Below are 25858 nucleotides of genomic sequence, written 5' to 3'. Positions count from 1 at the left end.
GTAATGCAAAATGTATGAGAGGTAGAGTGCTAGCTGAAAAAACCAAAAACATTACAGTCTATCACAAACCTCACTTGTGACCCTGGCAGTTACATACACCTTCCTCACTGGATAACACACAGATGGTATAGTGGACACTGCCAGGGTTTTTTGCTGCAGTGTGTGTGTCATACACCACCAGTCCAGACTCCTAATTTCAGTAGAAGATCCTCATCTCACACCCATCTTAATCTCAGCAGGGGTGTTTTGTCCACTTTTCTTTTCAGCCTCCCTTCTTCCTCCCCTCCACCTCGGAGGCCCGATGATGAATGGGGCCTGTCTACGGTTGTGGTCCGCTTATTTCTGCTCTCATCAGCTTCTGCTGTAATGAGAACAAGCGCTCAGACATCCAAGGACCCAAGCTTTGAATAATGACATTATGTTGTTTATGTTTATAGTTCATGAACACCAGACGCCCCAAAACAGACCCATGTAATCCCCTGAGACAGAGCTAGAGGCAGAACGGTGAGGAATATTGATTGATGCTGAATCAGTGAATACCTCCTGTTTATTTATAATAGAAAGCACAAACATGTTAATTAAACTGTCTAAATTTAATGCCCATGAATGGTAATGTCTAACTGACAGACTGAGAATTATGATGCGCCCAACAAGTAGGAAATTGGCAGAGAAACCTCCCAACCTACATGTGCAAATGTGTGAGTCTAAGTGTGAAGCAGACACAGACAGTGTGTGTTTGAGAGGGACGATGAAGAAGAAAGATGTACACAGGAAAACACAGAGGAGGTTGCAGCAGTAAGTAAATGAAAACCCCAAGTTTAGCACACTCAAAGTAGCCTTTTCTCTTTCAGCTGCCACTCCAGTCCTCCCCCATACTCTATAATTCATTTCCTGCTGACATGGAGCAAGAGAGGCAGGCAGTGCACATTCTCACATGTGCTTGAATTCATCAGAAACCTCTCTGCCTCTCCATCCTAACATCGTCTCCCTGCTCTCTTCTCTCTTCCCCCTCCCTCACTTGCCTCCCTCCTTCTCCACTTCCTCCCCGCTGTCAGCTCATCTCTGCTTCACTTAGCATATTCTTATCACAGCAAGTCACCAACGCCTCCCTGGAGGCTGCACCTCCGAGGTCTGGAGATGATGGACCCATTCCCAAAACCTGCATGGCTGCGGAGCAGTCGATGGGATTTAAACAGTGCCCTAAATAGCTGGATCCGATGTGCTCTTATTCACCGTAACCATGGAAACACAAGATATTCCTCCTCATCCTCAGAGAAATAGCTGAAAGCAAATGCATGGTTGAGAGAAAGAAAGAAAGAAAGAAAGAAAGAAAGAAAGAAAGAAAGAAAGAAAGAAAGAAAGAAATGTTGTTAGTTAAATTCTGGACCACCATGCATCTCTCCGAGGAGCATGGCAACTATAAAAATAGCCCCAGGGACAGTACACAAGGAAATTAACTTTTTCTACCTCTGCTCCATTTGTCCATATTGAACTCATTTTTAACTGCCAATTTGGGTGGCATTTTCAGGGCAATTATGTAAACCCTGGCTGTGTTAAATAAATAAACAGTACAGTATTTAGAGTCTGACATCCCTGATTTACATAGTGTTTGAGATTTTTAAGGAGAACAGGACTCCTGAGAGTTTAAGCTCAAATTCTTTCTTCTGACACAGGGTAGTTTTTTTAACTCCATCTTAAAAATATGTGAAAATGAACATTCATAATCTATGTTGGATTCCAACTAGACACCAGATTTTGAAAGCACTGTTGCACAGCAAGACATTGATCTTTGACAATGGGTTTAAAGGTCCACTGGAGAATGAGAGTCACTGTGTTTTCATTAGTCTTCTTGTGGAGATTGCCATGTTGAACTACCATGTTTCTACAGTAGCCCAGAATGGACACACCAAACAATGGCTCTAGCTCTAGCTCTGGCTGTTTTTCGAATGTTCTTCAGCCACCGTAGTTGCTCTTGAAAGGGAGTGTGAAATGTGAGTGAGTTGCAATCTGCCGCTAAATCCTACACATTTCAGAAGTCAGTGGCTTCATTTAATCCACATTAAAAATGAGGTAAGTGTTTATAAAATTGCAGTAAACCTCATCATTTGAGGAGAAAAACTGCATTGCGTCGAGACTTACTTCTCAATCACACGGAACTGATTTACAAATAACATCTTCAAATGCTTAAATAATTTAAAGCTGCACTTCTTTAAATTCTATTTTTAAATCCATAGTGGCTCAAATGACCATCTGTAATGTAGAAGGGGTCACTTGTAGTGACAAATCCACATCATTATCAACCAACTCTGCAGTTCTCCTTAGCTCGGAGCATTGTTGCCTCTTTATCATTGTTTCGGTTTTATGGCCTGCAACTTTACTATCTCATCACTCTTGTTAACCTTGTTTTTAGCTGCAACGGGCAGCTGTATTTAGTGTAAAAGCTATAAAAAAAATACAATGCACTACCTGATCAGCATCAGACATGAGACAGACAAAGTTAGTGTGGTGGTGAACATAGTGGAGCTGCAGAGACGGACCAAACCAGAGCTAAAAGGGAATTAATATTGGACTTACATTTGTTGGTTGGCCAGAGACATGACTCCAAATGAATGCTTATATTGCTCTGTGTCTACTTAATGTGTAATTAGGAAGCTGTTTGCTTACTGCTACAGTTGCCTAATTACAGCAGTTGTCAATGGTCTACAGCAGATTATCTATTACTTGTTTGCAAGTGTCAAATGGCACAGTTGATAGTGATATCTACATTGACATACCCTCATGACAGAGTAAAGAACTAATTAGTGAGATCATCAGTAGTTGGTCGGCAAGGAAACCTTCCCACTCCCTGTGGCACTCATTTGGACACCACAGATATAGAAAAAGAAAAACATGTAGTACAGAGACTGGTTACCTTTGCCCCATCACAGTGTTGCTGATATTGGCTGTATTATTTCCATAATGCAAATATCTGGGGCAATTACTGAACACGGTGAGACGTCTTTTGCTTCCAATCATAAGCTCATGGGTACATACTGTATTTGATCTTGATATTGACTGCTGTGCATCTCCCAGTTGAGGAGTCTCCTGTGCTAACAGCATAGAGGCAGCCGGAAGGCTTCTTATTAAACAGTCCAACCTAAGAACTGTGAACCCAGCTGCATTTGGCAAAGGTTAATACAGCTCGAAATAAAGCGGAGCAGGGAACACAAGTGTTAAGGCAGCAAAATGTCAAAGCAATTACTGTCAGCTTGCTAAAAGATGAAAGTGTGTGAGATTGTGAAGTGTTTGTGAGTCAAACAGACAAAAGAAACTGTCCCGAGTTCCTTTAAAATCTGCCTCCTCTTTATTCAATCTCTTCCCACAGTCCCCGCCACTGTCGCCATTACATCCAGTTTTAAACTTCACATGGCCAAAGGAATGTGGCTCTCCGAAAGGTTTTGTAACATGGCAGCAGGGGTTTTCTCTTATTCAGCCACAAGAGCGTCAGAGTGACGTCAGCCCTTGATGTTGGCTGATAAGGCGTGGCCTGCAGTCGTCGTTCCATTTCATCTCAAAGGTGTTGGATTCGGTTAAGGTCAGGGCTCTGTGAAGGCAGGACAAGCTGTTTTAACACCAACCTGGTTTCTTTATGGACCTCGCTTCGTGCACAGAGGCATTGTCATGTTGAAACTGGAAAGAGGTTTCTGTAAACTATATTGTCTAAAATATCATCATATGGTGGGGTATTAACATTTCCCTTAACCGGAACAGTGGCCTGAAAAACAACTCCGGATCAGTAGTATATAAAATAATGTGGACAGGTACTTTTGGTCCTATAGGGTACGCATATCTAAACTGATCCAATTCTATATTTTCTTTTCCCCCCAATGATTTCCTAATGTGCATACCAACATACATACATTATGAACCTTGCACAAGCTGATTTGCCAATACTGTACTGTAATTAATCAGGACTTTACATCAGCTGTAAATCAGCAAGGAATTAGCTGTAAGCCCCTATTGACACCCTGTCACGTTCAAGTAAATACATTTAATAGATTTACATATACAGCATTGAAATATGTTTCTATCCAAGAGAACAGTGCAATCTTAAATAATGAAGGTATTAAAAAATAGTGTTTGGCATGGGCCCTCCTACATATCCGGACCTGGTGTAAATGATTCTAATTTGATCCATATTCCCAAACTAATTTGCAATAAATCAAATTACCACAAACTGAGACTTCTGGGCACCCTGAGGGTCTAAGAGTACTGGGGCATGATGCCAAAAGTCTCATTTGAATTTGAATATGAGAGAGAGGAAACAATATTTCTCTTCTTACAACAGAGACAATGGGGAAGACAAATGCACTCATAAACACACACAGGTTACAAATTAGGAACATTCATGTGGTGGTGGTAGTGTTATGTATTTGTCCTTGTATAGTCTGTGGCCCCTACCAGCTGCAACACATGCAAAACGACATTAAGATAGTCTCTCTCTCTGTCTCTCTCTCTCTCTCTCTCTGTCTGTCTCTGTCTCAGTCTGAGACACACACACACACACACACACACACACACATTGGGGGTGACAGATAACATACAATGATTAGGGGCTATATTGTGCTGGTGTTCAGTGGATGTCACGCATGCTCAGACGTTATGATTAGTCCCCCCCTTCCCTCTCTCTCTCGCCCTTTATTGGCCGAGCTGAGGAGGAGCATCTGTATCAGTGCTCAGAGAGATGGACGGGCAGCAGGTCGCCATAAAACACACATCTTCCTCCCGCAGAGCGAAGTGAGGTGACCGCAGGTGTCGTGGTCTGGCCGGGCTGAGGCGCGCCGCGGTGCCCTTGAGGAGATTCTGGACTGCCGCAGGACAGAGAGGAGGAGAAGGGTAGTGGTAAAAGAAGAAGAAGAACAAATGGCCAAGAAGAGGTGATGGAGTGGAGCGTTGGAGGGGCTCGCTAAATGACTGAAGCCGACCGAAAGTGAAGTTCAACCCCGCGGGATCCGCTGGTTTTGCGGGAAAGCAGGTGCGTTAAAGCGCATGGGGGGCATTTTCTTTTAAAACAATAGGTGTATTCTATAAGTAACCCACCTGCTGGTTTATTGATCTGGACCTCGTTATGCAATAGTCCAACACGAAATTACAGGCAGGACGCGGGTCTAATTAGGGAACCGTGTGAGGACTCAGCCGGGGTTCATTGATCGAGCTGCCGTGCGCCAATCTGAGCGTGAGCGAGCGCGCGCTTCTCTCCATTCAAGAATTCGTCATGGGTCACGGGTCGGGCTGTCATTGTAAGATACAACATAACACTCATACACATGATGTGTTGGGGGGGGGGCGCAACCCTATTGGTGTCCAAGGGCGGGGGGTCGAACCGTCATCCTTTGGAAGTACGGGCGCACGGGTGTGTCGGCACAATGGTATTTTATAATGTAACGACTATTTAATTGGATCTGAATGCGACAACACAACCCCTTTCTGTCTCCCTTCGTGTGTGTGCGTGTGTGTGCGTGTGTGTGTGTGTGTGTGTGTCAACCCTCTGGCGTCACAGGGGCGCATCACCGAGGAACTTAGATAACCTTGAGAATAACACCTCCCTTCACGTACAGAGACACACACTCTCACTTAAATACACACACACACACACACACACACACACACACATATGTTTACTTCCCAATATAGGCTATTATGCAATATTAGGTCTAATATGTCTTACTTTGAATGACAGCTGCAGAATGCTTTCAGACTGTTCAATTATTAACTGTATAGGACTCATAGAGTGACTGGCCTACTAATAGTCCATATAAAAGGTATGATTGCTTTTAAAAGCATATTAACCTTTTCTTTAGAGGATAACTATAAAGTAGAAGATGTTTATAAATACACCCGGAGCACAGTCTACCAGAGTTCACCAGAAGAGCATTCTCTGGCAATCCAAGCTTTCTTTAGTGCCGGTCTCGCATTGTGCAGCTTTGGTGTTTTTTCGCTCGTAGCGGCTCACTTTAGGGTTGTGTAAGGTGTGAAACAAGCTTTCGGGAGCAGCAGCAGCAGCAGCAGCATTGCAGGGGTTGGCTGCATCATCTCGAACAGTAAATATCAGTGAGAAGAGAAGAGTCAGACAGGAACATCCTGATCTCTTTCTGCTCTTTGTGGTTTCGCAGAGAGCAGCAGATCGGGTTTCATCTACCGTTTGGTGAGAGTAAATGACTAGATCTTATCAAATGTCATAAGTGCAAACTCATGCCTGTGGTTATTATTTTTTTACTTCATTCAGGGGGCTGTGAAGTTGTGAAGTTAAACCGCAGTTTCATCCAGATTCATGTCTTGTATCATTTCAGTGCAGGGCGTATTCTTCCAGTTGCTCTGATTGGAGAAGGGATTCATTGAGGCTGAACAGTTAGAAGAATAATTCATTTTCAATCAATAAATCAGGTGCAATTTCCTCAAATCCCATATTTTCAGAGCAAATCTTTGCCATTAACCAGAGAGAGGCACACAGCTAAAAACAGCACTCACACTGTGACCCTTCTAGCTGTTGTAATTTGTCACAGGGCAATTCAGGCTGATTCGTGGAAATACTCTACATTTCCTGGAAGAGTAAAGGCCTCGTAGCCAGTTACAAATTCACTGGTTCCCCCTGCTCCTACCAAATAAAAGGTCTGCACCACCAAGGGAGTGAGATATAGCAGCGAGCTGCCAAAAGGGCTGGCTGTTGCTCTGCCTGCTGCAGTCAGATCATTCATCCAGACCTTTAAACTGATAAAATATAATGAAACTGAAAAAAAGTTTTTTTTTATGCTCCTTTGTTATGCATTAATGGCAATTGTTAGGGTTGGGTGATATAAAGAGATGACATACATCTCTGTCTGAGGTTTTGTCGTACACGTTACACCAGGGTAGGCAAAACATATTTTTTTTTTTGTTCTTTAGTACGTTGGTTTGTCAGGTGTTAATTTGCTAGATTAGCCTCAAACAGACCTTGTTGTTGGGTTAGTTTCATACTGTTTCTGGGTTGATTTTCCAGAAAATGTACTCTGTCATGCTATATATCGATGTCACATATTACATTTCTTATAGTGTGATCCAGGATGTCACTGCGGTCTAGTATAAAAAACTCTACAACTATTAGATGGATGGATTAGCACAAATTTTGTTGCAGACATATATATTTGCCTAACGATGTATCCTCATGACTTTGATGATCCCCTGACATTTTCCTCTTGCGCCACCATGAGGTTGACATTTGATGTTTTGAGTGAAATGTCGCAACAGCTATTGGATGGATTGCTATGACTTTTGGTTTACACGTTTATGTCCCCCTCGGGATGAATTGCGTGGCGATCCCTTAAATTCATCTAGCGCCATCATCAGTTCCAAATTTCGTCTTGTTCCAATACATTGGTCTATAACCAAATGCCTGCATTTGACATGATCGTGAACATGATAAACATTACACCTGTTAAACATCAGCAAGTTAGCATGATGACATTATCATTCACCTCAAATCTTCACAGAGTTGCTAGCTTGGCTGTAGATTGTTGTTACTAAATTACACATTTTGTGAATAAACAGTCAACTGACACTTAGATTGAGCGTGTGAACCTCTGCCTAACACCTTGCAAACTCTTCATTCATAAGAAGAAACACTGCAAGTATAAAGCATCTTTTTATAATTGTGCTTTCAATCTAAATATTGTAATAGTTTTTCTAAATGCAGTTCCACAAAGTGCAAGTACTGCCAGTACATAGTGTAATGCTTGACCACTTGCATGCCAAATTATGGTTGAGTAATCCTTTCCAACTCCAGGGAAATAACTGAGCACTCTGCTCCATGTGCCTTTGCATGAATAAACATGCAATATATGCTGAGGGAAAGTATTCCCCAGTCCCAAAGAAACCAGTGGACTGCTGAGGATTTTACAACCTGCAGTGGGTATGTGCCGTATAGCACCTGCATGACCATACTGTTCGCTGCAAAAAGCTATTACTACATCAGATCTAAGTTAGTCATCCGTGGAGCAGGACCTTGAAGGGAAAAGTTAAAGTGATGGAGTAAAGAAAGACGGAGGGGCGGTATATGGTTGAGAAGGATGTTACGGAGATTAGATGAGACATGGGATCCTGTATTCATATACCTGTTATTTCTGTAAAAGCTGACATATTTTGACAGACTGAGAAATATCAGAACTGTTGTTGTTCATTTTCCCTGCCTGGATATATAGAGTGATGGAGCTGAAGGGAAAGAGGGAGAGAGAGAGAGAGAGAGAGAGAGAGAGAGAGAGAGAGAGAGAGAGAGAGAGAGAGAGAGAGAGAGAAAAGACAAATGAGGCAGTAAGCACTTGCTTACATAACTGCCAACAATCTCTAACCCCCCATGAAGGCCATGTTGTCCACGAAGACTAAAACCAGTGATAACAGGGATGCTAATCTGCCATTATGGTTCTGTAAGTTTCTGCTAATATGAACTTAATGTGAGCTCTAATCACACAGAAAAAAACAACTAATGTGGCGTGTGTGGTGGATTGCTCAGACGGGAAGAGCTTACGTACATTCCCTGCCGAACACGCAGGGCACATGGGAAGGTGTGAGTCACTGCTATTATTATCTGGGATATTAAAGATATATGAGATATCAAGAGTTACGCAGAGAGAGGCAGTGTGAGGGAGCCAGAAGAGAGAGAGAGGATTTGCAGGAGCTTGTGTGTGTAAAATATATTTTGCACGTGACTCTACAAGTGTCTTTTTTCTCTTCCCTCGCAGGTGTTTGTCTTTGAAGTTTCAAAATGGAATCCACGCACCTCCTGAGCAGCTCTAAGAAGAGAGTAAAGATCCACCCTCACACTGTCACAGCCAAATACGCCACGCACACACCCTACTCCCCTCAACCTGGAGTACACACACACTTCCCCCAGCCCGGGGACGAAGGCTATGATGACGCTCCATCTTTTGAGGACTTTGGCTCCTTCTTGGAGGAGACGTCAGACAAGAAACAGCTGACGGAGAGCAAGAGGTGGCCTTTGACTCTGTTTGGCTCCAAAGACAAGGACAAGGACACGACCAACAAACCTCAGGCTGCTGGGGGAGGAGATGGGGGCGAGGGGGGAGCCAGAGCAGCGAAGGGATCTGGGAGGGGGGTAGGGGAACAGCTGGCCAGTTTCGGGGAGGCTTCTGTGTCTGCGTCTCGGCTCACCTGGGTGGGGCTGGTTGGCGCGGCGCTGGCTCACGGCTGTTTGATCGTTCTGACCTGCCTGGCCTCTGAACGCTTCAGCCTGGGCCCCCTGTTTCTGCTCTTGGTTAGGTCCATTGTCCAGCTGCTCTCTGTGGCTGTACCACTGCACAGGGGGGAGAACCCTTTTGGACCAGAGGGTTATCGTCTACGTCTGCTCTGTTACGGCATCGCCTACTCCCTCTCGCTCTGCTGCGCCTACTCTTCCTTAACCTTCGTCTCTCCTGGTAACGGCACGACGACCTGGCGCCTGGCAACCACGGCGCTGTCAGCGACGCTGGCCTTCCTGCTCCTGGAGGAGAGGCTAGGATTGGCTGATGGGATCACCATAGCTGCAGGACTGTGTGGTTTGGGGCTCGTGTTGCTTCCCGCAGCAGACGAGAGCAATATAGATTCACCAACTGACCCGGTTGTGTTCTGGAGGGGTGCGTTTGGCTGGTCTCTTTCAGCTCTTGCTGGGCTGTGGATGGCTCTGGCGCTGGTTGGGTATCGTTCCCTGAAGGAGAGGGTGGGAGTGGGCACAGCTTTGTTCACAGTAAGCTGGACGGGCTGCCTGCTCACCCCGGCCTCCTTGGCTCTGCTCCAGGAGGGCTGGTCCTGGCCTATGAGTGCTCCAGCTTGGGGCCTGGTCCTGGGCCTGGTCGCCTGCTCGGTTGCAGCCTTTCTGGGGATGACGCACGCCCTCACCCGACTCCACCCGGCTCTGGTCTCCGCCTCTCAGAGCCTGGAGGTACCCGTTGCCATGCTGCTGCATCTGGCCGTGCTGCCATTGGCTCCCACTGCGGCAGAGGTTGTTGGGAACGTGATGGTCATACTGAGCGTCGGTTGGCTTGTGGCAATGAAGCTGCTACCCTCTCGCGGGGGAGGGCGCCGCCAGAGGGAGGAGTATGAGGAGATTCTGGACTCGCCCATTAAATAGACATATCTCCTCTCCTCTTCACAACTCCTGTCTCTTCCCCTTAGTCCCTCCTACATGAGATTGGTTCCAGTGTAAATAAGAGACTGCTAAATGTTTATTGGAGCTTTATCTATTTTGTATTGTCTTCTTTGCTTTTGGGAAAGTGCCAATATTGTGTTGTCTGTTATAGTGACTATGTGATGTGATATTAAAATCTCTCTAAACACAACACATTCCTGAAGCCACTTGTAATCAGTATCTCGCCTCCTTAAGAGTGTTTGCGTGTGTGTGTGCGTATATTGGCTACATTTCACAAGAGTGTAATGTCAGTCACTTTTACCAGCCAGCTGAGGGTTAGCCAAGGATTGATGCCATCTATTTAGCTGCTGGCTGCTGGCGAGAGAGAGAGAGAGAAAAAAGCAGGAGACGGGAAGCAAGAGAGAGGAGCGAGACACACAATCAGAGTAAGATAAATGGGGATGGAGAGAGAGAAGATGATGGGATTGGCATACAGATAAGAAGCAGGCGAGAAAGGAGAGTGATGGCAGATGACGAAACAGAGATGAAAGAGAAGGAAGCCAGAGCAGAAAGCAAGGCTGATGGCGGCTGGGTATTGTGCTGTGTCTGGCCAGCTGGCTGATAAAAACACTGACAGGGAACAGTCATTATGTCTAATAACTACCTGTCAGACACATAAGCACTGTCACTCTTTGTTTTTGGGTATATCCTCCTCTATTTTCCTCATCATTAGCCTCCTGTATTCCCTTTTTCCTCTTTCTCTCTCTGTTTTAAAAATGAATGAATCACTAAAATTAGATGATTTCACAAATCTTCCATTCACTAAAGTCCCCATACACACCACACAGATGGAGACTTTTAATGAAAACAAGTGCCCCCGCATTTAACAGACCAGTGTGTGTATGTGTGCGCGTGATGCGTACCATGCTGGATACCATGGTGAAACGGGTGTAATAGGAAGATATAGCTGCTATCCTTGTTACTCCGTCTCAATGCTCCTCTGTGTGTCGTTAGTTGTGACATTTAAAAAATAGGCCAGTAAAAAAAAAAAAAAAATCTGATCTTGTTTGTTTTGTAATTCTTCACCCAGCTGCAAATTTATAAGGAAATCTACACACATACACACACACACACACACACACACACACACACACACACACACACACACACACACACACACACACACACACACACACACACATACACAAGCATGGGCAAAAGTATGCATTCATGTCATGGTTGTAAGCCTTTCATTAGTGAATATGCTCATGTGATGTCAGTGGGCTGGCATAATTAAACTCACATACGGTTCAAATATTCTTTGTTGCTATATTTTGCCCAGCAGTAAGATGTGACTATGAGCCTACTTTCAGTCAAGTACAAAGTAAAAAGGTACTTGTATTTAACATAATACTTTTTTATATACATGTATGCAACCCTACTTCTCTGCTACTTTATTTTAGAGGAAAATATTGTACTATAGTTACTAGTTACTAGTTTTGACCATTTTATTAAGTATGATGCTTTGTTATAGATACATAAATTATTTCAAATTAGCTCTTTACCAGCTACAACATTAAAATGCGGCCTACAAGTTAATACATCAACAAGAACTCGGAAATAATATAATAATCACTGACTAGGGTCTTTCTGGCGTAATACATGGCATATAATTAGCCTTTGATACCTTAAGTAAACTTTGCTGATAATACTTAATTTGCTACTTAAGTTAAGGATCTGAGCACCTCTTCTGTCCCTGATTCTGCCCTGTCGTCCTCCTACTTTTTTTCTCTTTCTCTTTACCAGTCTTCATTTTTCTCTTTTTCTCCCTGTTTCTGTTTTTTTCATTTCCCCACTAATAGAACTTCACAAAACTAAAGCATAAATACTACCAAAAATGAATGAGAGGTGATCTGGGAGTGTCCAAAGAGCATCATACGAGAATTGTAGTATACATGGAAAGTACCTCTAGGCAAACCCCAAGCCCTGTGTGGTTTACAACAATGAACGTGTGTGTGGCGACAGGAGGGATGGGCGGCAGCGCAATAGCTCTGGCAGGGTTTCATAAATCATAAACACTTGGAGCACCGTAAAGCCGCGGCCTCTTAGGATACAGACTCTTAAAGCAGCTAATGAGAGGGTGAGGTCTGCCCAGAATTAAACCCAATCCAAAACCTCACACACTTCTTGCGGTTGTCGGTATTTGCAGACATCACCACAACTACACAAACATTGAGGTAGTGGGGTAAACTCTGGCACGTGCAGGGAAGGATCAAGCTCATGAACTGACTCAGACAAAAGTAAGTATAGGCATGTGCATGAACACATGAAGTATGCAGCTCTGAAAATGAGTTACGATTACTGTGTGGGAGGAGGGAGGAAACCTTTCCATGAGACTGATTAGGTTGTTTAATACGTTTTTATTTATTATAGTAGACCCACAACATTTATTGTACATCTAAATTCATTGTCACCAGACATAAACAAGCTCATGTATCTAAGAAAGGCGCTTTAAAAGTAACATTAAAAAAACGAGTATGTGCAAAATCATCATTACTGGAGTGTTCCTAGTCAATCTTTTATCATTTTTTTCCTCTAGGAAATTCATGTGTCTCCTCTGTCCTTCCTCAGTGTACCTGCCTGCTCTATTACTCTGCTCAGCTGCAGGTGAACCTTCTGCAGCTCCGTCGCTATGGCAACAAGGGCCTTTTCCATTGTGGCCAAGTCCAGCGGTGAAGTCACTTCCTGCTCCTTCAGGACAGATGGGAGTGGCTTCATCCCCAAGCCAAATGCTGCCCCTAAACTTCCAGGTATCTGTGTTGGTTGGTGTCCCGTCCTGTTGTCTGCTGCTCCCGATGGCACCACTCTATGGCCTCTACCTTCCTCCAGCCGCTTCAGACGGGCATTAGCCTCAAGGCTACTGTGCAGGACTTGCTGCAAGGTAGCGTTTAAGCTCCTCTCCCTCTCGGCTTCCTCCTTCTGGAGCTTCACCAAGCCTTGTTGTAGCCTGACTCTCATCTGCTCCGCTTGCGCCTTGCATGCTGACTCCAGGCTGGGTAGACAGTGCTGGCATGTTCCCTTAGCCAGCCTGTCCACCTGGGTCCTGAGAGGGACCATTCCTCCACAGCATTGTTCCAGAGAATCCAGCAGCATGTTCTGTCTCATATGGGAGTCTTCTAGTGCGATGAAAAGCTTGTCCCAGCGGGAGAAATCTGCAGCCTGACATGGTGTGGTTGGAGTTTCCCCTGCAAACAACAACCACAGGGATGCATCAATTATACAGTCCCACTGTCAACTGAAAAGTTAACATTAACATAAACCAAACATAACCAAAATATTAATATTTGTTGCATTTATTTAAGTTGGTAACACTTTTTAATACAGTGTAACTTCATTGTGCAAAACAGGTATTAATAAAATACTTGCCAGTTTTTACAGGAAACAAAAGTAAAGCTTTGGGAAAATGCTAACACAACACTGATAAATAATATGCAACTAAAACTGTAGGGATACAATGAGGTCATAAAGAGGGCTTTGGGAAAATCTCTCAAAATTCGGAAGAACATGAAAAATATATTGCAATGCTGGGATAAATACAGCATAGTAATTTTTGGGTAGGAATATCTAAAAAAAGGGATTCAAATCTTGGAATAATGAGGGTTGTTAATTTATGTAATGCAGCAACTTGCTTATAGTGGACTGTTAGTCCAGTGCATGGGAGATTTAACCTTCCAGCTAATGTTTTTTGGATTGAGTACAGGTAGGCGTTGTTCCTTAAAGATGAAGTACTCATACTGATTAGGTAAGGTTTCAACAACAGATCTTTTTTTTAATGTCCTATTCACACTAAAGCATACAACATACAATTTGTAGAGTAACAACTCTAAAATGCCCAGTTGTTACTCCCCATTGTCTTGATTTCTTCCCCGGTACAGGCTATTTTATTGGTACCTGATCCAAGTTACACTGTAAGTCCAAGATGTATTATTAAGTGCTACAAATAAAACGTACAGTATAAAAATAGACAAACACACAAAAATTCACACAACAACCTATAATTTACATAAACAATACAGTGGTTACATCTAAAGCAAAACATTAACGAGTACATTTCAGCATACAAGGATTGATGATTTTTTTTGTTTTAATTGTCAATCTTGAAATGAGGGATTTCAAAGCTTAATATTTAAAGCCAATTTCCCCCAGCTCCATTTGAAAATGCATTACAACTAAAGTTAAAATGACCTATGATCTGACATAATTACTTTATTTTAATATGATCAGACAGCAGAGATAGTCATGTAAAATGCAATTCCTCTCTACGATGGCTGAACATGGTATCATCTGCAAAGAAAATGAACATCACAATGTTTGCCGGCAGAGGTGTTATATAGGTATATATGAATAGAAGTGGACCAAGAAAAGACCCTTGCAGAACACCGTTACTTAACTTCTAAAACAAATAAATCAATGTGTTTTGATACATTTTCAATCAAAACACATGAGAATAATTTTATTGGCTCAATGAAATTAGAGATGGCAGCTGAGGACAAATACTCCACAATGAGGCATCTGTTCAAACAAGCAGAGAACAAAAGACACAAAAAGGATAAATAAACAAAACTCACCCCCCTGCTGATCCTGAGAGATCTCGTTGTCATAGTTGTCTGCGTAATTTCCTTCATACTCAACCTCATTCACACACAAGGATGCACCCACAAAGCCAAGCACACAAAGAACGCGCCAGATCCTGAACGCAGACATGATGAAGCACTGAATGTGTTGCTTTTAAAAATATAACAAAAGTAGCTTGGTAACATCGGGTGCGTTTGTCACCCAGTTTTCTCAGCTCTCCTCTTTTCCTCGCCCCCTTCACTATATGTAAAGCTCTTCACACTGAGTCAACTGTTGTGGGTGCTGAGTTTATAACGAGGGGAAAAGGAGGGAAGTTAAAGAGGGTGGGACAGATGGGGTGCTGTGGAGGTTGTGTGAGTAATGCTTCAGTGGAGGTAATATGTCAAAAGTCAAACTAAGTGGGAAATAGGGGCATTATGGGGAAAGACAGGGAGAGTTACAGGAGTATAGGGAAAGCTGGGGGGGAAAGAAAGGGATGGAGGGGAAGAAGAGAGACAGAAAAATGAAACAGGGAGAATGGAGGACCACCAGGCAGAACAACAAACAGTTTAAACATGTTTAATTTGCTTGAGAGAACTTAATCAGCAAAAAGAATATGTAACAATCATCTCTTGCTACTGTACAGCCTTATTTGGTCAGTTCTAATGTTAGTTAAAGGTAGTGAACTATGACTTGGTCGCTGCACTTACAGTGGGTTTAAGAAATGTCACTTGTGTCTGCTGTTCAGCCAGTCTCAGTTAAAAATAAATGCTTCCTTACTTTATTTTAAAGATACAAAAAACAGCTAGAGATAGATATTTGTATACCAAAACGCCCCCTAGTCACACACTGTCACAAATATTTGCACACTGTGTATTTACAGTCTTTCTGGAGATTTTTCTTCTACCTGTAAGATAGCCATGCTGTCAAAATTACACCTCATAAAATTCCTTTCTATACAAATGAAAGAAATATTCAGTCTTCATTTAAATATTTATCTGCATAATTAAATATTTGAGATTTAGAACCAGTCAAGGTTCAGCTTCATTGTTATTATATAATAGAGCATTGTACAATGAAATACAGTGGTAGCCTCTTACATGCTTCACAAACAGAAATTGCATAAATAACACAAAAACACTGAAGCATTTACACACAGTTAGGTACTGTATATACCTAAATTGTAAAATTAATTTATTTTCTCTTCTTTAAAATTTGCAAAACATGACTAAAATCTAAAATATGTAATTTTTTTGTCACTACAAGAAGCTATTGTTGTGCTTCATTCTTAAATCCTCTACAACCATACATTGTTTCCACAGGACATTTCAATCCACACACTCTTAACCTTTTTACTGATGAGTCAGACTCACTCCCTGCTCTGTACATCAACACCAAATCCCTTAAACAAAAAAAAAAGTTGCAACATTGAAGAGTTGGGGATGTATTTTAAGCTTTTAATTGGTTGGTTTTTAACCACTTGAAATCAAATTTTGTTGCCTAGCAACGCTGAAATGTGCCTTCTGGCCATGATTGCATTTTGTTGCCTGGTTACCTTGTTGATTATACATTCCACGAGGAAAAATAAGAAGCTATTGGACTCTTAGCAAGGACAGATGACCTTATTCGTACAGAGAGCTCTGGTCAACAGGTGTTGGGGGTTAAGCAGCAGAAGTAGCACGTGTCAAGGTCAAAGGAAAAGCCTTGACCTTTTTACTCTCTGTAGACCTCCCGATCGAGCTCCCCCCTGCATGTCAGCATGTCTGCCAGTAACTATGTATGATTTTCTGTCTGGCAGGCTATAATTGTAGCAGAGGGACTAACTGTGATGGGAGCAGGCAGGTTTATCTCAGGAAAAGAGGGAACCTGCAGAGGAAGTGATGGACAGAAAGTGAGTGAGAGAGAAATAGGGGAGATGTGGATAATTGGTGAGGAAAGGTACAGAGGGACAGAGGAAGAGCTTATATTTTTTTCCTTTCCTCATTGCGGCAAAAATACCTCACTGTGCATGAGTGTGTGCCTATTCTTGGCCCAGTTTCATAAAATGTAATAATAAATAATAAGTAGGAAAGCAATATGTTAGAACTTGCAGATGTGATATAAAATTCATTGTGTATGCAGGTTGGTGTTGTCATCTTGTCCTCGCTGGTGCCCATCTGAGTCATTTCCACCTTTTACTCTATAGGTCATCGGTCTATTTAGGTCATCATATGACACCATAAAAGAGCTACATTTATCAGCAGCCACCAGACGCTGTTTATCACCCCCACCTGCACACCACACCTACAATTAGCTGTCACACAAAACACTCCCAGCTGGCAGTGAGGGGGAGGAGGAGTGATGAGAGATGAAGGATTGACGAGAACATAACAGAGAGAGGAAGATGGAAAGGGAAAAGACAGAGGGGTAGATGATGAAAGATGGATCTAAGGAGAGAATTTCCTCATGTATTAGCACTAGTTTTATTCAGAGAGAATTAGAAGAAAAACAAATCCTGTCGTTTGGCTTGTCCTGACGAAACCAGAGACTCAAGGGAAAATGGGACAGTGGGTGTTGTCAGCAGAACTTGGCTAAAAACAGATGGTTTAAAACAGCAACAGGACTTTACTGATGAACAAACCACATACTAACACTAACACTAACACGGCAAAGTCAGGCAACACAGGCCAGTTTTATGGGAACTGGGTGTATCCTTTTTTATCCCCAATATGTAGGAAGGGGTGGAAGCCATGGGGATATAATTGAAATACAGTATGCTGTAAAACAATAGAGCCGTTGTAAGAATATATTAGACTTATAATCATGTATATGGATGTTAAAAGGGGTGTTTTAGGCGATGATTATGTTATTGGTTAATGCTTTTCTAAAAAAGAAAAGTGAGAGCCAGTTAGGATTCAAAATAATAGAAAAGTCTTTAATACTATGGAAGTTGTCCTGCTGAAGCCGAGGTGGCAGTGAGGCGGTTTAGAAATTATCTTTCAAGTTGGACTCAAAGCATCAAAGTAAATGGGCACAGTTCAAACTGGTACTAAATGGAGTACCTCAAGAATCTGTGCTTGGCCCACTTTCATATTCTCTTTTCATAAATAATTTAGGTGTTAATGCACATGGAACTAATATTATTGTGCAGATGATGCAGGTTTGTATATCTGTGGATCTTTTTGCCCAGATGCACTACTACAGTCCACCTCTAATATTTTGCTGAAACTAGTATTTGGCTTGATTAATATATCTGATTTGCACAGACACAAATCCTGTTTCTCTTTTGAAGCTAGGAGGAAGCAGATTGCCACTACCTTTTTACTGATTCGTAGTTATGGTTATTTGTTGTTTATGAATGCATTAGCACAATGTCTCCACGTGTTGAACTCTGGACATTGCAGTGCATTGAGATCTGTAACCAAATCAAAACCGTTCGCATATCAAAGCCTTCATGTTTTTTAATAAGGCTCCAGCCACTAAAAATAGTCTGCAAAAGGAATTCAAATGTATTAATTTGATATTTTCAGAAGAATTTAAGGCCAGTGTTGTGCAAACTCTATGGTTAATGACTCCATTATCTGTCTGTCCTCATACTTTAGCCTAACATAATAATATTGTTTTACCGGTTATCTGATTTTGTATTGTTTTGTCTAAATTGTTTTATGCTGCCATCTCGGCCAAGTCTCCCTTCCAAAATAGGTTTCCAGCATGAGTGAGGTTTACTTGGGTAAATATAATAAAATAATATACTGTACCTGTCCATACATGTATTATCTGTCTGTACCTCTCAGGTAGAGGAGAGGACCCAGCCAAATATAATTAGAAACATCCCAATTCCCTTTATCTGCTTTCATAACTCACTCATGTCAGCCAGACCTGCAAAACATCATTACAGCATCCGCTTCCTTCCTGCATCACATGAGCTGAAGACCAGAGAGAACGGTCTCTCTGGTGCATACTGGAAATTAAAAAAAAAAAGGACTTGGTGTATCAGTGTGGAGGAAAAGAAAGCAGCCATGGACAGACTGAGGAGAACTCTATTCTTGTTTTGCTGAATCACAGGAAAGAACAGGAACGAAACAGTATTTAATCTGTCTCTAAGCACTGGCTGTGCCTCCTGTGTGGCCCCTCCAAAATGCAGAGCTGATATAGTGGTGTGATATAAATCTTTATGATGTTATTGAACCACGGTCCTCCTGACTGTACTCAGATCAATAGCACATAACCTGCGCTTAAATCAATCTAATCTGTTTGCAGATTCAGATAGGAAATAGAGAAACACATACACACATACTTTTGTCAGTGTTTTTGGAGTAGTATTTTAACATGCCCGCATGTGTTGGGGTTGTGGTAAATGTCATACACCAGCAGACCTCATTATCCTGCTAATATAATAATAATGCAATAAGTGTAGCAAGCCAAGGTTAACTGCAAGCTTCACAGTGTGTCAGGATGGTTTTAAATAATACTATACTTGGCTTGGGAAGCCTGATCAAGACCTCAACTTGGAAATGGTTGTGTGTGTGTGTGTGTGTGTGTGTAAATCTAGGTGGGAGGTTTTGCTGGTACATGAGAAAATACACTAGCAAATGGCCAGCAGCAGATCTGATTGAGGAAATAATAGAAACAAGAACAAAGACAGAATCCACACTTGGTATGGACTGACATGACATCACTGTTTGCAACATTTATTTCCACATTTTCACATGAATCAAGGCAAAAGTCCAACCTCGCACTGACATCAGCTCAATGTACAATATGTGACTGAATTATTACTGCATTTACGCGCAGTTTAAAACTGGCAGCAACTAGACTTGTGGATATTACAGCTATCCATACATACACACATCCCTACATATTGGGAGAAAAGCGCAGAGCTTAGAGCTGGTGGGTGATTACATCAGTAAGGCCAGTGCTACATTAATATGTGTGTTTCCATCCAGGGTCCCCAGAGTGGACCCACACCACAGTAGAGCAGGGCAGCCCTCATGAAGAAAATTAACAACATCTGGAAATGGAAACTGCCCATTTCACCTAGGGGGGGCTTTAAGGGGGTAAAAGGGTAAAAGTGAATATGTGATTTGACTGCGTGTAAAGGGGGAAACACCCAGAGTATGTATGAGGAAACATATTTTATACCACAGCATAAAGGTCCTGTTCAGCTTGGTGTTTTGTCACCTCGCTGGACTACCCAACGCACATATAAGTGACATGTTTTATATGGAAAATGACCTCAACTTGTAGAAACACAAGTCGAGAGGTGGCTGAGACACACATACATATATACACACACACACACACACACACACACACACAAACACCTCTCTTTGAAGGTGTCAGGTTTGGGGAAACTGTAAACACACATGAGTGCACATGGGTCACTGACATTCATAAACACAACAAACACACAGAGACACTCACACATGAGCTGATGTTTTCACACCAACACAGATACACATACACTTGGCACAAAGCTTCGTTAGTTCTTTCATTTCGCTAAATGTAAAAATAAAGATTTAGTTTCACAGACTGAAAACAACTTGTCACAATCGCACACTGCAAATATTAAAATGTCAAGTCAGGCGTCGCCTCCCAGCCAGAGGCTAGCAAATATTACAGGGTAGACATCCATTACATCCATTGCCACAACAAGGGACAGATACTCAACAGTCATCATCTTCATACAACGTGAATAATATATGAACATGGCTAAAGGCTAAAATTACTGTGGCACTATGTCGCATTTAGAAAAATAAGCACTTCACATTATCTTCCCTATGGGATTAATTAACTTTTACTGTACCATATTATAATGATTGTGTGTCTGTGTATATATTTTCGGATCTACATTTATCACTGGTCTAAATCAGCTGAAGCTCCAATCCCAGCTAATATGTCTTTGGCCTGGTTTCAAATCGCCTGCCAGACATTAGTCTCTACTGAACCACAGACTGACTGTCAGTCGAAGACTCCTGGACATCTTCTCCATTAATGGTGGCCAGCTCACTTGCGGATTTATGGGCTGTTTGGGGATCAGCGGCCACGCCGTTTGTTGTTGAGGTCTCAGTAGCTACTGCATCTTCTGTGTGAGACTCGTTTGATGTTCCACTGAGTTCAGAAGGTGGGGAAGCGGTTGTTGTTATTGTTGTCAGACTACCTGCACCATTGGTTATTGCAGCTGTTGCTCCGTCAGATGTTCTGCTGAGTGCTGTGATCGGAGCCATTGGGTGACCATCTGAATTCGATGTTCGGACATCATCAAATGCTCGATTGGCTGCCGAATAATAGCTGCTTGCCTGGCCTTCAGTAAAGAAGGTATTGTTGTTATTGTTGTTATTTGTCTGATCAGGTGGCTGTGTGGTTACAGAGGAATCTTTTGTTGTTCTTTCGGTTGGGTGCGGTGGATTTACGGTCCATGAGTCCTGGTCGAATTCTGGAAGTTGGTGGACGACTACTGGGATTGGAATGACTTGATTGGGCTCGACAGGCTCATTGGCTACATGGTTGCTTGTTGATGGCTGTTTACCTGCATTACTAATTGCCGACTGCCAGTTATTGGAGCAGAGGACAGCTGGAATGCTGCTGGAAGAAACAAAATCATAACCAACCAAATTAATTTGCTTTAAAGATTATTCTCAATAGTCTTGTGTTCTTTGTGAGACCAGATGTCCTGGCTCCTACAAATATCTCTTTGTGGTAAAGATTAATTTGAATTCAGATAAAACAAACTAAGTCTTCAAACATTAAATTCCTAATAGCATAAGGAAGCAATAAGGGACTTCCATACCTTATTTTAGTTCTATAAAGACACTGTTTTTAGGTTGTAAACCAGAAATACAGACCTGGCTAGCTGTTTCTGAAACTCCTGAGCATGTTGGTTGCACTGGTCGAAGTAACACGCCTGAGCCTCCACAAAGTCAGTCAGGCTCCGCATGTGGTTTGTCTGGAAAAAAAACAAAAACATCAAAAGACACATAAGACAGATGGAACAATATAAAGGACTTTGCATTACATTACATGGAGCATAAAATAAAAACAAATTCTTTATTGATAAAATGTCTTTTTTACAGATTGGATCCTCTCTATTTGAGAAGATTTGAATGACAAACTAAAGTAAATAATTTATCTGTTTTTTATTTTTATACAGTTAATGTTATAATTGTTGCAATAAAAAAAACCTATGCCATATAATGATGACGCTTACCAAGCTTGAGAGATATAACATCTTATTTTCTATCTTTCTATGTGTGTGTGTACATACATGAGTGTTGCTGATTCCTTCCGCAACCCGTCTTGTAATTTCTGACTGCCGATCGAACAGACTCTGACAGATCCTAAGCTCCATCTCTGCCTACACACACACACACACACACACACACACACACACACACACACACACACACACACACACAAAAAATAATCTTTCTAATTATGTCCAGCTTTTTTTGCTGAAAATTTCCCATTAGCAAAAACCAAATCCCTGAAGGGCTTAAGTCTAAACTGATCAACAGAAAGAAAACTATTACTGTGACAGGACCATAATGAATTCTATACAATTCTATAATTGCAATGTTAACATAGTCTGCCTCTATTACAGCAGAAGCCAGTGTGCATGCAAAGATAAACATGAACTCACTTGAGCGATTTCCTGAGCCCACATCTGATTGGACGAGAGAGACAGAAGAGGACAAATGACTTACTCAATAACCAAACAGCAAGTTTATATGTGCCTTTGACGTTCGTGCCTCTTTAGTGTCACTGACCTTTAGCCATTTAACACGGAGGAAGCTGAACATGTAGGAGACATGAGACATGTAGTCGTCATCCCACGGGTTTGCATTCAGGTTCTGACAGACAGACAGGAGAAAAGCATGGGATTGATCCAGTTATGATGAATATACTGAAGAAAACTGATATGTATATGATAGTATGGCAAGGGCAAAGTTTCTATACTCACTCTGGCCTCTCGGTCAGCCTCGTGGGCTTTCCTCACTCTGGTATTAGCTATGTCCAAGTCCAGACGCTTATTCACCAACATCCTGCGCTCATCCTTCGAACAAACAAACACACATTTTAAAAATAATAATAATAATAATAATAATAATAATTGGTGATTATGATTGGTGGGTGTATGTGTTTATGTGTGTATTACCTGTATGGCTCTGTATTCCCCCTCAGTGAAACTCCTCAGAGGGGTGAGAAAGTGGATGTTAGCGCTTTGGACAAACTTCTTCTCTGCCTCGCCAAGCTGCTTCTGAACCTCTCCACACCTGACCAATGCCATTCCTTAACACAAAACACAGTTGTTTTTTCTCTACTACTGCTGTAACGTAAGCCATATTGTTCAGAACGACATTATCCACATTACTGTATGCTCACCATAGGGTGTGTTGGACCCCATCTCCAGCCCAGCCTGGATCATTTGGTCTCCCAGTACCTCGTGTGCACGAGGCCGAGGTGGGGCGCTCCATTCCAGATGCTCGTACAACCGGTCCTCTAACCGCGCTCCTGTTCATCGGAGATCAGAGAGCTCAGTTCAGGTTCAAAGGTTATCTTTTCTAAAAAGCCACTGAGTATTTATTTTGATATTATATATTCGTTCAGTAGATGGCATTGGGCTACTACAAATAACTTCTTAATATCTGACCTGAGCACACAAACAAATCTCACAAAACATGAATGGGTGTCAGGATACTGTATGTTAAAAGAACATTTAATGGTCAAAGCATGCCATTAACATGCAAATAAACAGGGTACTTAACCTCCTGCATATATTTAATAGGATATTCTACTAGGAAAAACACTGACATTTTATAAAACAATATGAAACTAAACAGCAGGCAGCTACTTGCAAACTGCTGGTCCTCGCTATAAACCCATGAGGTATACCTAAGGTAACCAAAAAATATTCTTCAGAGACTAAAAGCCCCTCAGTCGATAAACAAGAAATGATCTGCAAAGAGATCCTCGATGAATAAACGTACAAGATTATTATATCTGGCGGCTGAATGGTTTCCTTATTTGATAGATTACAGACCACATCCACTCATAATTCCATTAGCAGAGGTAATTGGATTCAAAAGAATGACCATCCCTATTCATTTGAACAGACCCATTACAGTCAAAGCAAAGAGAAGAGCACACAGGAGATGCATTTATTGTAAGAGGGCAAATATACTGGGTCCCAGAGCTAAAGATTCATAGTCATCAATCAGTGGTTTTATGTAGACCATAATGGATAGTGCCCACTTGTTGGTGATAGAGCATGGCTACAACTGTGGTTTGGTTTATTAGGACAAAATGTTTGACTGGTTAATTATCTACACCTTTATTTACTTACTATATATAGATAATTTCTCTCCATGGATAAGACCGGTAAGTAGTTAAAATGGAGTTTGATTTATCTACAGCAATACAGTATAACAAGTATTAAGACATCAACTAATTCTAAAAGTATGCATTAAGCTTTTATAAATGAAGGACTTTTGAGTATTCAATTCAATTCATAGAAGGCACATTTGACTTTTAGGACAAGTTAGACAACTGCAATAGTAAATGAACAGTAAATAATACCGGGGTTGGGCTGCAGTAAAACCTCCGTCTGGGAGATTATCTGCTCTGTCCAGGTCTTAGTGGCGTCTGCACGGGCCAGCAGCTCCTCCAGCCCGGGGTCCAACTCTGTCTTGTCCGCCTGGCCAAGACTCTCCCCCGTGTACTGGAGCAGAATTAATAACACTTAACTAAACTACAATACAACCACTTAAACAGATATTTGTTGACCTAACTGCTACGCACTTTTTATTTTTATCATTTTATTATTGACATTGACGTGCTGTAAGACAAAGACTCCATGACACCGTTATTTAGGGTGACATTAACGTTCAAACTGTTCATTTTAACGGTATCCCCCCGGTAACAGCACTCATTCCCCGGTGGTCTTCGTACCTGAACCGCCCGGTTGATGAACTGCCCAGCATCCACCGCCAACCGCGTCAAATCCATGGCAACGTCCCCAAGGTCGCGCGCTGTCCTCCTCGGTGGTCCAACACGAAGTCAACGGTCCTGGAGGTACTGCGCGAGCGTTAGCTATAAAAAGCCCCGTGACCGACAGGAACAGTCAGTTGACCTCGTCATGGCCTCAACCGTTAACCACCACCACCACCACCTCTCGCCGTTAGCCAGATTACGGTCCGTTAACACCGACGAGCCGAGCACAAAAAAGGTGGACGCAAGTGGAAGCACCTGCGCGTACTGTTGACAGTTTATCCTACGGCCATGTGCTGCTTCTGACAAGTTGGCTGCGCTTACTTTTGATTTTACAGCCTCGGTTTGGCGGTAACGGCAGACTTTTAGTACACCAACGGTCGGTCGGCTCGCAATGGCCGTTTGACGTGTAATGTATATGTACCGTTGTCTCCTTTTTAATTTGCTGCCTCAAACGCGAGCATCACCGCAGCGTTTAACGTCTGAGTTATTTAAAATACCAGTACGTTAGACTGCAAACTAGCGGTAGCTGAATGTATGGATTTAATGTTAGATAACTTAACTCTCTTACTGGGTGAAAACACAGAGAAAGCCTTAATAAAGATATATTTATGTTAGGAATAGAAGAGCGCCCTAGATTTCCGGTTGACACTTTCAGAATAAAAGCATAATCTCTTCAAGCCTACGCCACTCAATGAATTTACAGAAAAAAACCGAGACAATTAGCTGCAAAACATTCAACATTCAGTAGTTTTCTGTATTAATAACTAATAAAATTTGACTGCAGTTCCTTTGTTAGTCAAAAAATAAGTTTTTTGCAGTTGAACCATTGCACAGTCCACTTGTTTTCCCAGAGAAGTCCCTGCACAGTCCTGCAAAGACTCTTGCCATGCTGCAAAATGTAAAAACACAAAAGTCACTCATTGTAATCCTCAAAAAAAGGGCCAGTATCCAGTACTGGTTTTGAATGCTCCTCTTAATCTAAAACATTAAAGGCATTCTATTTAAAAGCAAGCTGCAACAGCAGCCATGCATTGACAGCAATGAGAAAAGTTATAATAAAAAATACAGAAATCTTCTGAGTGTCTGAACTCATGACTGCTCACTAAAAGATATTCCACATCACTGACTTCACACTACTATTCT

The 25858-nt window shown here is 42.1% G+C and overlaps 3 protein-coding genes across 5 annotated transcripts; 1 reads left to right on the top strand and 2 right to left on the bottom strand.

Moving 5' to 3' along the window:
* Nucleotides 1–4659: 4659 nt before the first annotated feature.
* slc35g2a (solute carrier family 35 member G2a) lies at nt 4660–10343 on the top strand. Its single transcript, XM_051396399.1, has 2 exons — nt 4660–5014; nt 8751–10343. The coding sequence occupies exon 2, from the start codon at nt 8774–8776 to the stop codon at nt 10133–10135; it is 1362 nt and encodes a 453-aa protein (XP_051252359.1). The 5' UTR covers nt 4660–5014; nt 8751–8773; the 3' UTR covers nt 10136–10343.
* A 2189-nt stretch (nt 10344–12532) lies between these two features.
* Nucleotides 12533–15072, bottom strand: LOC127361626 (pentraxin-related protein PTX3-like). Its single transcript, XM_051396406.1, has 2 exons — nt 14761–15072; nt 12533–13377 (listed from the first exon to the last, which is right to left on the bottom strand). Exons 1-2 carry the CDS (start codon nt 14894–14896, stop codon nt 12737–12739), a joined length of 777 nt encoding a protein of 258 aa, XP_051252366.1. The 5' UTR covers nt 14897–15072; the 3' UTR covers nt 12533–12736.
* Nucleotides 15073–19400: 4328 nt separating this feature from the next.
* On the bottom strand, nt 19401–25726 carry LOC127361620 (endophilin-B1-like). Of its 3 annotated transcripts, none has more exons than XM_051396396.1 (10): nt 24674–25722; nt 24302–24443; nt 23108–23236; nt 22881–23014; nt 22686–22778; nt 22492–22575; nt 22365–22388; nt 21990–22079; nt 21571–21671; nt 19401–21310 (listed from the first exon to the last, which is right to left on the bottom strand). In XM_051396396.1, exons 1-10 carry the CDS (start codon nt 24728–24730, stop codon nt 20665–20667), a joined length of 1500 nt encoding a protein of 499 aa, XP_051252356.1. In that variant the 5' UTR covers nt 24731–25722; the 3' UTR covers nt 19401–20664. The 3 variants fall into 3 exon arrangements, with proteins under 3 accessions (XP_051252356.1, XP_051252357.1, XP_051252358.1); XM_051396397.1 differs by having other exon boundaries at nt 19401–21307; nt 24674–25721; XM_051396398.1 differs by lacking the exon at nt 21990–22079 and having other exon boundaries at nt 24674–25726.
* Nucleotides 25727–25858: the final 132 nt, after the last annotated feature.

Source organism: Dicentrarchus labrax, unplaced genomic scaffold (assembly GCF_905237075.1).
Source record: "Dicentrarchus labrax unplaced genomic scaffold, dlabrax2021, whole genome shotgun sequence".
Taxonomy (NCBI): domain Eukaryota; kingdom Metazoa; phylum Chordata; class Actinopteri; family Moronidae; genus Dicentrarchus; species Dicentrarchus labrax.
The sequence above is the reverse complement of the archived record's forward strand: the minus strand, read 5'-3'. Positions and strand labels throughout refer to the sequence as shown.

Coding starts and splice junctions, on each gene's coding strand:
- slc35g2a (XM_051396399.1), top strand. CDS start 8,774: ATGGAATCCACGCACCTCCTGAGCAGCTCTAAGAAGAGAGTAAAGATC.
- LOC127361626 (XM_051396406.1), bottom strand. CDS start 14,896: ATGTCTGCGTTCAGGATCTGGCGCGTTCTTTGTGTGCTTGGCTTTGTG. Junction 13,378..14,760: donor CTCTCAGGATCAGCAGGGGG/GTGAGTTTTGTT, acceptor TGTTGTTTGCAG/GGGAAACTCCAACCACACCA.
- LOC127361620 (XM_051396396.1), bottom strand. CDS start 24,730: ATGGATTTGACGCGGTTGGCGGTGGATGCTGGGCAGTTCATCAACCGG. Junction 24,444..24,673: donor TCATCAACCGGGCGGTTCAG/GTACGAAGACCA, acceptor ATTCTGCTCCAG/TACACGGGGGAGAGTCTTGG. Junction 22,576..22,685: donor AGGCTGACCGAGAGGCCAGA/GTGAGTATAGAA, acceptor TCTGTCTGTCAG/AACCTGAATGCAAACCCGTG.